This window comes from Acanthochromis polyacanthus, chromosome 9, assembly GCF_021347895.1.
Source record: "Acanthochromis polyacanthus isolate Apoly-LR-REF ecotype Palm Island chromosome 9, KAUST_Apoly_ChrSc, whole genome shotgun sequence".
NCBI lineage: Eukaryota > Metazoa > Chordata > Actinopteri > Pomacentridae > Acanthochromis > Acanthochromis polyacanthus.
The window spans coordinates 33,825,511-33,838,916 of NC_067121.1; the positions used below are offsets into that span (position 1 = coordinate 33,825,511).

The 13,406-nt window shown below is 38.1% G+C and overlaps 1 protein-coding gene across 3 annotated transcripts; it reads left to right on the plus strand.

Moving 5' to 3' along the window:
• The first annotated feature begins 711 nt into the window (after positions 1 to 711).
• On the plus strand, positions 712 to 10,544 carry hhatla (hedgehog acyltransferase like, a). 3 transcript variants are annotated; one of them, XM_022197152.2, is made up of 13 exons: positions 712 to 835; positions 1,640 to 1,767; positions 2,994 to 3,061; positions 3,155 to 3,268; positions 4,227 to 4,247; positions 4,997 to 5,191; positions 5,362 to 5,571; positions 6,365 to 6,536; positions 7,407 to 7,551; positions 7,673 to 7,708; positions 7,802 to 8,003; positions 9,008 to 9,149; positions 9,373 to 10,544. In XM_022197152.2, exons 2-13 carry the CDS (start codon positions 1,662 to 1,664, stop codon positions 9,513 to 9,515), a joined length of 1,554 nt encoding a protein of 517 aa, XP_022052844.1. In that variant the 5' UTR covers positions 712 to 835; positions 1,640 to 1,661; the 3' UTR covers positions 9,516 to 10,544. The 3 variants fall into 3 exon arrangements, with proteins under 3 accessions (XP_022052844.1, XP_022052845.1, XP_022052846.1); XM_022197153.2 differs by lacking the exon at positions 4,227 to 4,247; XM_022197154.2 differs by lacking the exons at positions 712 to 835; positions 1,640 to 1,767; positions 2,994 to 3,061 and having other exon boundaries at positions 3,193 to 3,268; positions 4,227 to 4,242.
• Positions 10,545 to 13,406: the final 2,862 nt, after the last annotated feature.

Sequence of the window (13,406 nt, forward strand, 5' to 3'; positions counted from 1 at the left end):
ATGTCAACAAGATATGTTGTTGTGATAGGAGTCCTTAATAAAACACAAAATCATGAAGGACTCCTGCTTCACCACCAGTGCAACATTCAGTACATAAACGGTATTCAGCCTCATGTGCAATACCTTTATGTGCAATGTTATAATTTAAAGAATATTCTAATTTATTACCCTGGTTTAAACAAATTTATGTCTTTTTTTACACAGTACTTCTTATACTTGTAGCATTTCTTATTTAGAATTCTCAGATTTACATTAGTTAATTTAGTCTTTTACTGTCTGTTATTGTTGCTAGATACTGCTCTCTATAAAAGTCAAATTCTCACTTGGCAATAAAGGCTTTCTCAATCTGATTCTGAGGTAAAGAGATTGGGCAACTAAAGGAAGATCACACAGGAATCCCAATCATGCGTGCGGGTGTGTCATATACACATATAACATTTACATTTTCACACTATAATAATATCTAGCAGACTGTAGATGCTGTGGTTGCTTCCCTCCACATATTCAAACACTGTTCCAGGGTGTGTTTTCTTGCGCTCCTGCAGGATCTGATGGGCTCGGTGTGGACCACCCCTCACTGCGGTGCAGGAGTGAAGGATAAATATATCCCCCTCCTCCACCTCCTCCACCTCCTCCTCCTCCTCCTCCTTTCGTTGAGTCCGCAACATCCTGACTGGCCGAGGCTGGTGATCGCAGGCAGCGGCAGCGTTAAGCCCCCACAAGACGAATGAATTAGAAAAAGCTGCTGTAGCCTCCACCTGCTTTTTCTCCTCTCTCACTTCCTGTGTTGAAGCAGAAAACAACCCTCATCCAGACAGTGACAAGCGGATACCAGGTTAGTAAAAACCTTTATATGTAAAGATTAGAATATAGATAAGAGAGGGGGGGGAAAGCAATGCAAAGGCGCCTGTGTGTTGTTGCGGTCAGTGGATCAGTATGCAGGGCGCTTTTCTGGGGTCCATGGTTACATCTTGGCTGCACTTGTTCACTCCAACTCCTCTAACTTGCTCTCAAAGTGCGCCTCGTGCGTTTTTTTCCCTTCTCTCTCTCTCCACTATAAAAGTCGAATCTGTTGTTCCTACTCCGATGCACCATTCTTGGTCATCCCAGTCGGTGCTAAATATTCTGTGAAGTGAGTCCCCAGCGCCTCTCAGATCGCATAGCACTGCAGCTGCACCACCAACTGCAAGAGCTATAATAGGAAGGAGAGGTAGAGTTGCGCAGCTGACGGTGCTGATTCCGAGGAGCCACAGCTCTGCAGTCCTATTTAAGTCACTGCCCTGTCGATCTGAGGGGCTTATTAGTAAAATGCCACCTCGTTAAAGCAGCCTGGTTGCTTCCAGACTTGAGGAACGTGTGCCAGAATCTGTTGGCACATTAAAACAATGCAATGTGTGTGTGTGTGTGTGTGTGTGTGTGTGTGTGTGTGTGTGTGTTTTGAATAAAGGAAGCATAGGTTGTTTGTGATTTATTGTATATGAAAGGTGCTGATGACTTCCTGCTTCTCAGACATGCTCAGAGTTATTTCCTGCCCACAAACACTGATTCAACCTCACTTTCTTAGAACTTTACCAGTGTTAAAACTAGCTCTCGTGCTTTTTTGCCTCTCTTTTTTGCTGATTGCTTCTTAACCCGTTAGGCGTCCAGTGTGCAGATTCACCATGGGGATCAAGGCTGCCCTCCCCAGATATGAGCTGTATCTCTACACAGCCGTGCTCGGCGGGGCCTTGATATGGGCAGGCAGTTGGATATTTGAAGCTTCAAGCGGTGAGTGGCGCCTGACACGTGAAGAGACGTCCCAAAGCACACACGTAACACTGTCATTTGAAGTCAGAGGGAGTTAAAAATCAAGACTGAGTGTACAGAAATCCAGTGAATGGACACATTTCAAGCAGAAACTCCAAGTCCCAACTTCATGAGCAAAGAAAAATGTTGCCCTTCAACACTTTCAATCCGATAACTCACTGAAAGATGAATGCAAACGTGAGTGAGCTTTAAAAAAAACAGGCTCTTCAACTCTATTTCTAGTTCATTTGGCGGTTTCCCCTGAGGGATCACTGCTTGCTCTTATTAATATGAAGACAATTTAGAGATGGTCCACTTACCTTCTAGTTATTTTTAAGTTACTCTGAGCCAACTAATCCCAAACCCTTTATCCTGAAATAATCGTGTATATTCAGACATAAACTGGCCTCTGAATGGCCTGAGTGTGATCTGGAGGCTGGTACTGTCTGTCACAGTCTGTGCATTCACATCATCGGCCTGTTGTCAGTCATCTTTTCGTCTGCTTTTCCATCTTTAGTGCTCACTCTCTGCCTCTTGAAATGGTCATTTATGGCATTTTCCTGATGCTCAGGTCTGCGCGCCACAGCAGCACTGTACTCTGGTAATAGAAATCTGGCTGCGTTCCCAGAAGTAAGAGGCTTTCCCCGACTGACCTCACATTTTGATATCCTTTTTCACAGCCATTAGTGTAATCAGGCGAAGCTGGACGAGCTCCTGTGTCAGTCACATTTGTTGACAGAAGTTCTCTACATCGCTGCTGCGTTTATGATGACTTTCGATTATCACAGAGATTGCTTTCATCATCATTTTATCTATAATTTCTGTGTTTTGTCCAGATTTTGCAGCACTAATCTCCTACAACAGGATTATGACCGTATAAAGAGTAGATGTCGGCCTCAAAAATAGAAAAAGCTCCACAATGAGTGTATTATGTAAGATTTGATGTTATCAAATGGACCAAATGTGCTCTCACACCCTAATGTGAAAAATCCAACAATTACACCAAAGCTGTTTAGACTGTGAGCAGCTGCAGAAGCTTTATATTTTTCCAATAGAGGATTAGTAAGATGATGTAAAATGCCTTATTATTTCTCAACATAAAGGCTCTATAATGATCTGAAATCCTGCTTTATTGATTAAACAAATGATGCACAAATTCTTATATTTTGTTCAGTGATTAACTTCATTTTTTCTTCTTCTGTGTTCAGACAATGTAAACAGAAAGGCCTTCAAAGAAAGTGTGAAACCAGGATGGCATTACTTTGGCAGGAAAATGGTACGTTTCTCATATGGGTGTCTCTTTACAGACGGAAGATGCCATCAGCGAGTGGGTTCTCATGCGTTATTAATGCGTCTTTCTTTGCTGCAGGATGTTGCGGACTTCGAGTGGATGATGTGGTTCTCTACATTCCGCAATCACATTCTTTTTTCTCTTGCCGGTCACGTGATCTTTGCCAAGATATTCACCCTGGTAGCTCCAAAGGTGCGTGAATGTACATCTGTTTTATATGTCAGAGAAAGTGTGGATTCTCATGAGACTGCTGCTGTATTTTGGCTTAATACAAGTATAAATGCATGTCTCTTTCATTTGTACACACTGTGCTGTGTGTATATGTTGAATTTGTTCACATACGTGTGTGTTTTTGCACCGGATTGGACCCTCTGGAGGGCCGGTTTTGGCCCGTGGGCCACATGTTTGACACCCCTCCCTTAGATGTATAAGTGGGTCAAAAACCCGGTGAGGTCGTTATCTTGCAATGTCTTTGTAAAGAAAAGTTTCTATCATTTAATTTTCCAGCTGTTCCTCAAATTACATGTTTTTGACATAATTGCATTTACTTTTTTAAGTTACCTTTTATACTAATATTTGCATTACTACCCCAAGCTTTTTATCACTGATAATATTATACAAGAGATGATGAAGTACACAAACTTGGAAGGACAGAGAGCAGCAACAGCTGGAGGAAAAGAGTGGAAAAAAAAGTCAACAGAATTGATGTTGACATTCTTTTATTGCTGTTCTGTGTAATATTCTTATTTTTCAATTACCTTAATGTTCAAAATCTGCTATAAAGTGAAAAATAAACACATTTCAAACATGAAATCATTGTTGTGTGGGCAAAAGTATAACACAAACAATGATGCAAATTATTATTCATAACCAAAATGATAAAAAATAGCATAAAACACATACAGGTCATTATTGACCCACTTATGGAAGAGTGTAAGGTCCAATCACTGGAACATCTAAGGGTTAAATTCAATGAAATTCTATACTTTTCCATGCTGTTAAGCAATTAGATTGTATTTTTATGCCCCAAGATACATCATTCCTTTTTTGCATGAGCATGAGTTCTGATTCTGATTATTTTCTGACATATTTAAAACAATTCACTGTGTTTTAAACATGTTCTCTGTCTTGTTTCATGCTTACAATGAAGATTGGTATAGATGGATGTAAGGTAACATTATTAAACTTTGGAATTTTATAACATGTCACATGTTTCAGTAACCCTCGTGTTGTCCTGCGGGTCAAACTGACCCGTTTTAAAGATTGAAAATGTAGAAAAAAAAAATTTACAGTGAAAACTTCCACATTTTCAACATTTTGGGGAAATTTTTGAACAATTTTCGGTGGAAAAAAAAGAAATGTTAAACAAAATGTTTCTTTAAGAACATTAGGGAAAAAATCTACCAAAATCCAGCGAATTTCGCTGAATTTTTGTTGAAAATAAAATAAAATATTAGAACTTTTACTGATATATATGGAATCACTTTAGATATTTTTAGGATTTTTTTTGAAGATTTTTATGAATTTTTGGAAAACATTTACAATTTTTATTTTTCTATTTTTATTTCTTGCCAAATTTGAGGATTCAAAAAAAGAAACTTTGAAGGGAAACTTTTAAGGAATTTTCTTCCTGAAGATTTTGCAAATTTTTATAAATTTGGGAATTTTTTTGCTGAATTTTTGGATTTTTTTTTTTCAGACAAGGGAACAATATTTTTTGGTGCTGTAAATGAGGACAACAGGAGGGTTAAAGCCACTCATCTTTTAATCATTCCATCCCGAAGTGTGTCCATTGTTTCAGATACATCAGTGTCACTGTATTAACACTACTCTTCATACGTGTTGCTGCAAATCATTAACAGTAAATGAAGTAAATCTCGTCTCGATGTCTCGCTGACTCTGGCCCCTTCTTCCCCACAGCACAGATCCTTGATCTTTGGTGTGTACGGTGGTTTGGCAGTCCTGGTCACCATGGGCTGGACCTTCATGGCTCTGGTTCTGTCTCACTGCTTCATCCTCTACAGCGTCGCTCTGGTTAAGAGGAAATGGATGTGCTTTGCTGCAGGTCTGACCACGCTGGCCTCCATCAAACTGGAGCCGTACAACTCCTGGCAGGTGAATGAAGGATCCATTAAACTCTCTGTTTTGATGGAGGGTTTAGAGACCAGAAGAATACGACACACCTTACAATAATACTACATGAAATACATTTAAGACAGATAATTCAGCCAAGTTGTTATCGTTGTCCATGCTCACAGCAGTGCTGTTTGCCTCTCCCCCTGCAGGAATCCTTGGTAACGGGTTCCTTCGACCTGCAGGACATCTTGTTCTACGGCGGCTGTGGCTTCAGCATCATTCGCGGGATGAGCTTTGCGTTAGAGAACTGTGAGAAAAAAGACGGAAACTTCACGTTCTCCGACCTGCTGAAATACAACTTCTACCTCCCATTCTTCTTCTTTGGACCTATAATGACCTTCGACCGCTTTCATGTCCAGGTGAGGACTGAAAATCGAACTGAAAGTGAAGAATAAAAGTGAAAACTGAGCAGGTTTCTGATCTCTGACAGCGACTGAGTTGTTGAGCTTTGATGCGTCCATCAACATTGTATGAGAGGCTCCTGAGGCTCATTCAAATAAATGAGAAGTCGTCTCAAAACTTTTGACAGGGGGTGTAGTTTGAATGATAATAAAAAAGTGTTTGTGTAGCACTCAAGTCCAGTGTTAAGTGGTGTACAATGAACATAAAATTTTCACAATAAAATACACAGTTGCCTGAAAGTGGACTAACAAATTGTTACAATGGATAAAAAAACAGAAAATAAAATATTTACTATGAAATATAAAAGCAATGGTGAATTTAAACTTAAAGCATGCAATGTAAGATTTCAACATCAAGAATAAATAAAATTATAATAAAAAGAGCAAAAGTAGGCCTAAAAATTTAAAGAAGAGTTATAAGAAAACTTCAAAATAATACGAAATTAATATTGACTGTGATTTGTAAACAGATATTAATATACTAAGGCATCGTTCTTTGGGCAGGTTTATTTTCAATCAGTCATCAGACAAATGGGCATTGAAGTTCTGTTTAATGTGTTTGGTTTCCTTTCTCTTTGCTTTGGAGTTAAAAAAAAAATGTCAGAATCCAGCTGCTGTCAGTGCTTTATTACTGTAATAGTATCTACATATTTAACCTGCTGTTTAATGTGATTTTAACTATGGAGTATGATGTGCTGATTGCCTAGTGTTATATGGTTTATTTAGTTAACTTAAAGGTTTTATTGTGCAGGTCAACAACACTCAGCTGACGCGTAAGGAGAGAGAGATGTGGAACATCACCACCAAGGCTCTGCTGCATCTGGGAGTTATTCTGGTGGTCGACGTCTTCTTCCACTATCTTTACATCCTGACGATCCCCAGCGACATGAAGCTGGCCACCAGACTGTCTGACTGGTGTCTGGGTGAGTGAAGGAAAATCTGACTTAGTGGAGTTTTTTCTCTATAGAAAATAAACAGCAAAATATGTATTTGTTTTACATTTTGTTTTGGTTTGTTTTCACTTTGTTTTTTTTTGTTTGTTTGTTTTTTTTACATTTTTGAGGCAGCATTCCTTTGTTTTCAACTTTTTCTTTTATTGTTCAGTATAATCTTAGTGACAGTACAGTTTGGTTTTGAAATTATAGTTTATATTTCTTGCTTCACCTGTTCAGGTATAAATGATGCAGAAAAAAAGCCTTTCAACCATGACAGGAAACCATTATTTTGCACTGCATAAACTAATTGACTTGCTGCTATTTCTAGCATTTTGTTAGCAGTAGAGGTGGTGGAAAATAATTAGGTATATATTCTGAAGTACTGTGCTTTTTAGCACTTTTTAGGTACTTCAACTATATTTATCTGACAGCTTTAGTTACTTTTAAGATGAAGACTTAACACAAAGGGTATTATAACGAGCTTTAAATAAAGATTAAACCAGTGTTTTCCAACCTGTTTGGCTTCTTACAAACAGTAGTGTGTAGTTGGGTCACATTTTAGATGTTTGAGTTGTTAACAGCTCCACCAAATAGAGATTTTTCCCTCTTCTTACGCGTTTTCACTTTTATTACAGTAAAGGATCTGAGTACTAGAGATTTAAAACAATACCTGAAAATTGCAAAGAATGAGGTTATCTAATAGCCATGTTATTAGACAACGGCTGATCTGATATTTATAAAACTCCAATACTCTCCTCAACATCACTGCATCAAAACGTTTTTAAAAAATGAAACTTTAACTCTTAACACAGGCATTTCTTGCTCATCAGCGTGTCTTTTTTTTCTTATACTCTGCAGCTGGTCTGGCTTATTCCAACCTGGTGTACGATTGGGTGAAAGCAGCCGTGATGTTTGGTGTCATCAACACTGTTTCCACTCTGGACCACCTGGACCCTCCTCAGCCTCCGAAATGCATCACGATGCTCTACGTCTTCGCTGAGACGTACGTGTCGCTCACAGCTGTCATGTGCAACCTAAAAAAAACTCAGTACTGTTTCTTTGTTTGCTTTGCTCAACCTTGAAGTTGAGTAAAATATTAACAGTAAAATGTCTGTCTTTTGTAGGCACTTTGACAGAGGCATCAACGACTGGCTGTGCAAGTGAGTGTTTGGATTTAAATTCATGTATTTGAATGACAGAACCTGGTACATATGAGGTGACTTTGATCCCAAATCTGCTCTGAATTTTTACAGGTATGTGTACGACTACATTGGTGGGGATCATGATAAAATCTTCAAAGAACTTCTCGCGACTTTCTGCACTTTTTCCATCACCACCCTGTGGCTGGGTCCATGTGAGCTGGTTTACATCTGGTCCTTCTTCAACTGCTTCGGCCTCAACTTTGAGCTGTGGGTGGCCAAGTTCTTCTCCCTTCCACCTTTTTCTACCATAGAGGTGAGAAAAAATGAAGGCATGTTCGAAGCCACAGAAACAATGCTCTTACTGTCGTTGCAAAACAATTTGTGTCTGATTTTTTTTTCCATAAAAAGTTCAATAATTGGGTAAAAAAATCTGAAAATGACAATGAAAAACAAAATTTCTAAATGTCTTTAATCTCAGGAATTAACTACAAAGTGTCTCCTTATATCTCTGAAAGTTCCTTTTTAGTGGTGGTTATTGATCTCTGATGAGGAAAATTTTAAGAAAAAGTCAGATTTCCCACTCAGTAACTCATTCCTTAAACTTGACAGCTGTTTTTTCATGTAATTCCCCAACAGAGCAGCCCACATACTAAATTATATGCAAGTATGGCTTCTCTGTTTTTGATATAGTGAATCTAATCCTTAAAGACTAATTTCTGTGTATGAAAAATGCACAGTCTTTAGTTTTTATCTATGAAAATAATCCTTTCCTGCCTTAAAATGGCTTGATGTAGCGCTACACTGTTGCCTCCTTCAGATCTATGAAGTCCCTGCCTCAAGACAATAAACCTGTTGTGTCTTTTATGCTCTTTGGTTTCTTCAGTAAAGTGTCTGTTGATGAATTTTTGTTGATCACAGAAAAGCCACAAAGTAAATCTGGAGGAAGTGTTGGTTTTCTTTGCTTCCCCACTATGTGTATTGAACATGCAAAGGGTAAAAATGAGGCAATTTCAAGACTTCTTCCCTCTAAGGTGTATTAATTGTAACATAAGTTCCCCATTGGACCACCAGAGTTAGTTTGAAACTAGTTGTGATGTCAGCTAAACAACCTGAAACAACCTAAAAACAATAGCTAGGTGAGCTCAGAGAAACTTCGAGGCTCCCAGTTTAGATCGTTTTGTAAAGTGAAGGTCAAACATTTAAGAGAAGTGACATAAAATCACTGTTTTTCAACTCTTCAAACCAACAGTCACTACATGAAGTTGTGCAGATTTTATGCCCGATACCTGAATGCACTCGTACGTCTTCTGATTTTAGGGTGCTATGGGTGAAGCCATGTCACGCAGGATCCGCGGTGTGTTCAACGCTGCCAACTTCTGGGCCATCGTCCTCTACAACGTTCTCTCCCTCAACAGTTTGGAGTTTGCCAAAATGGTGGGGCGAAGACTGATTTTCAAAGGTGAGGAACGAGAGGATTATTTCATAAAGAAACAGTGTTTTTTTCTGTTACAGTCAAAGCAAGAAGAACACAGAAAGACATCAAAAGCAAAAGAAAGTCGAGGAGTTCAGTGTCGTCTTTGTTGCTGAGATTAAAAGGATTGTTCACAAGAGACCTGCACACCTTCAGAGTTGTACTTTTTTCTTCTCATCTTCCTCCTTCTTTTTCTCTTGCTTCTTCCTAGGTTTCCCTCTGTCCACCCTCTCAGTGCTGTTTGTCACCTACTGTGGTGTGCAGCTGGTGAAGGAAAGGGAGCGGCAACAAGCTCTGCTGGAGGAACCGGAGCCAGTGAAGCCAGCAGAGGGGGACAAAGAAAAAGCAGAATAATCAGACAGAAAAAAATGAGCTCCACAGACTTCGTGGTCAACAGGCCCTCGTGTGGTTCCATCCTCGGCCTTTGTAACAGAACCGGACTGTAGCAGCCAGTCAGCACCTACTTTGTTCACACGCCGACGTTTTTGCTTTTGTTTGTCAGAAGCAAGGCAATGTTTTGAACTGTGAAATATCCTCAAGTGCACTTGCTGTAGATAATCGCCACGTTCTTTGGCACAAACCCACCGATGGTGCATTTTGTATTTTAGTCTTTTATCCGAACAAAAGATTGTCTTAGCATATTATAATAAGCCTGCCAAAAAATATGAAGCTATATCTAAGAGTATATATAAGGACACACAGTATCTTAAAGGAACAACTATTTTGCTCTGTGTGGTTGTGTCCTTGTTCATTTTTGATTTTTCTCAAATTTTTTCTTTCTTTTTTTAAAAACATCATCATTACTATTATTCATTCTAGTCATATAGTTTCTTAATTTTTGCCTTAGACACTACTTATAACAATTTCTAATCATATTGAAAGGGTTTAAACTTGAAAAAACTTGAAATCAGGGCGTCACAAATGGAGTGCAATAAGGAAAACAAAGGGTGCTGTGGAGATCCTCCACACAGCTTGCAGCTCTGATTGTAATGTATATTTGCAAAAAAATAACACTGTATGGGTTAGTTCACTGTATTTAACTGTTGAGAATGTAATAATTTGTTTTGAAATTGAATGTAGTTCAGTCACTGTCTGGAGAACGTCTGCCTGACTCCACAACCTCACCGTGTCTCTGTCGGTTTGGCATTTCATAATCTTCCCTCCTCACATGATTCAGGCCCTCAGTAAGGCAACAGGCCCAGCAGGGAATGTGGGTCGGTCTTATCCCGCCTGTCACCAAAACCTGCTGTGTGTCTTCAGTGCAGCTGACAGGGAGAAAAAAAAAACTTTATGGAGAATGTAATGCCTTTTCTGTCTTCATTCAGAGGTTTTCATTTCACTCGTTTGACTTGAAATAAAGTTTTGTTTCTTCCAAAAGTCAAATCTGTGCTCTGAGTTTGTGTGCAGTAAAGATTCCAGTGAATGTGTTGTTTGTCTGGGAAGGTCTGCATTTAAATATCAACTTTAATTCAGTTTGAATGGATAAAAATGTTCATGATGAGTGAGTTGCAGTGTGATTGAGTTGATTTGTCTCAAACTTTCACCACGAGATGACAAAGTTTGACCAAAGCAGATCATAAAAACATTTAAACCAGGGCTCACCAGGTGTGTTGGCATCTTACTGTTTGCCCAGTTAGTTTTGTTGTAATTTATTCCATTGTATGAAAGATGAAAAGTTCATAAAAATCTTGTTTTCTACCCATTAATTTGAATGATGAACCACATTTCATTGTGCTGCCCATCACAGAGAGCCACCGAAACTCTAAAAGAGTCCCAGCCTTAATTAAGGTAATTAGTTGAATTTGTGTTTTTTCTGCTGTAAAAACCTGTAATGGCTTCTATCCGATTGCTCTTACATTTTGGTTCAGCTCATTTACATTTACAAAATCCTTATAAACTTGAAGCAGAGGTGTCCCTGGATGCCATATTTACAGTTACCATGAAATTTAAAGAATGAAATATTGATATCATGCTAAGAATACACTTGTGGTAACATCTTAAATAATCCAGCACCAGTAACTATTTGGTTTCCAGCTGCCAAAAACAGTGAAAAGAAGAATAGGATGCAGTAACTAGCTAGTCCTACAGTCTGGAAACTGACAAATATCGCTGCATGCTGTATTTTGATCATGTTTCTTTATTTGTGCTAGTCAGAAATATGCAATTATCTTTATTAAAATGTGTTTCAGTGAAACTTAACTTCACAAATTATGTGTAATGTAGATAAGGCGAGTAAAAAAACACACAGAAAAGCTTTCATTTTATTATTATTTTTTTGAGCCTGGAGCAGTTACAGTGTAAATAGAAAGCATTTACTATTCTTGAAATTTGTTTTTATGGTTTTTCTACATTAAATCTTGGTTAACATAATTTAGCTTTTTGGACAAAAATTGACTAAAAACAGCCAGTGACATCTAGAAAGTGATGTCTTTAAGCACCAATTGGCTGAACCTGTGTTGAATGATGTGATTAGTTCATTAAAATTAGGTAAATTCATCTGTAATTACTCATAATACATTTTGTATTTTTCATTAATTGACATTGTCTTTTAGAAATCAATTATAAATATTTTACTTAGACATCTGTGGTAAAGCAACAGAGACCAGAATGTCTTCTTGAGTTTTATTCTCTGCAAAGAGTGTCAGACAAACATACAGAGTGAAGAGTGTGAGAGAAACAGGATGAAACAAACTTTTCTTTAGAGTGCAGAGCCTCTTCCTGTTTTCTGAGAAGAACAACGGTTCTTGCGGTCAGATCTAGATCGAGGCGCAAAAGATTTCAGACATGCAAAAGTTATAGCGAGGCCACGTGATATCACAGATACAAAAGGTTAGTGAAGGGCCAGAAGGTTATTGGAGACCAGAATAACAAACTTCTCAAAAAATTTTAAGCCTTTTTGGACAATTCTTGTTAAAAAAAAAAGGGAAACTGAATTGACTCTGCTCACACAAATGAGTTTAGTTGACACTGTAGTAATTTTAGATTTTAGGCTTCGTCCATTTTTTGTTAATCAGTTCATCTGGTTGCCTCTCATTTGAGTTTTGAATGTAATTAATTTGGCACAAAAAGAGACAAAACGCACAATAAGCAAAGTTAAAGATGAATTTGATAGCATTTACGTTTTCCTCAATTTCCAATAGGCTTTTATTGTTGTCATGACTTCTTCTGGTAATGCGACAGCCCTACATCGACGTATCTTAAAAAAAATACAGAACAGCATAAATATTGACAAAAAGAACAGAAAAATGGATTTGAAATGCTATTCCCACAGTCAGAATACAACATTTCTCGTCATAAACCTCAACTTTACAACTGTTTGGTGAATCTTCGTGAAGAGTTTAGCTACAAGTGACATATTGTGAATATCTCTGCGTATCACCTCATCTAATAGCATCCTGTTTTCAGTTCTTATTTTTATTGGCCTTGTCATAACAGAGAAGGAAGAACGCATCCTGTTTAATTTCAAAACTGGCCCGGTCCTCTACCTTAAACATCTGTGGTTCTTCTTCTAACACATTCTCCGGTTATTCACTTTCAACCAGTAGATGCCAGTGTTGTTTTTCACTGAGGGTGTATCCCTGATTCACAGGATTAAAAGAAGGCACAGACATACACTGCATACATGTTACCTATGAGCATGTATCATAATCTTCATTAATTCGAGTTATTAGTTGATTCATTTATTGATAAACAGCTTAGATGGACCTGAGAAAGTGTTTAAATAATCGATAAACAAGATAAATTCAGTGACCTACTAGATTTATTGGAACTGGAATGCTTATTTTCAGTTTATTCATAAAACTAAGAGGAACTGTGGTGATTTACATAAAAAGAACAAGTTTATACAGAGTGTCATCTGTTGATTATTAAGCAGGAAGCTGTCTCAAGTGATGTAATAAATAAATATATGCATATATACACATGTGTCACTTGTTCTTGTAACCTGAGGAAGCATAAAGTGAACTCTGTGAATAACCAGTACATTTAGGTGTTGTACCCTCACTGGATGTGTGTTTTTCTAAAACATGTGGTTCTGGTACTAGAGGACATTTATTGTGTAAAATGTGGGTCTTTCAGAAACTGCTGTTGCTTTTACTGTCATACACCTCCACTGGTATACGTGCAATACAATAAAACTGCTCAGTGTCAGTGCGTTCATTTCAACTAATCGAGTCGATGACAACTTGGAAAAAGCATGTGGTCAAAGCTGCCTGGTGAGTTGTTCTTCTGGATCATTCAGCTGTT

Excerpts from the sequence above, each read along its gene's own strand:
- hhatla (XM_022197152.2), top strand. The coding sequence starts at position 1,662 with ATGGGGATCAAGGCTGCCCTCCCCAGATATGAGCTGTATCTCTACACA. Across the intron at positions 4,248-4,996 it reads TTGGTATAGATGGATGTAAG|CACAGATCCTTGATCTTTGG; the intron begins GTAACATTATTA and ends TCTTCCCCACAG. Across the intron at positions 7,552-7,672 it reads CTCTACGTCTTCGCTGAGAC|GCACTTTGACAGAGGCATCA; the intron begins GTACGTGTCGCT and ends TGTCTTTTGTAG.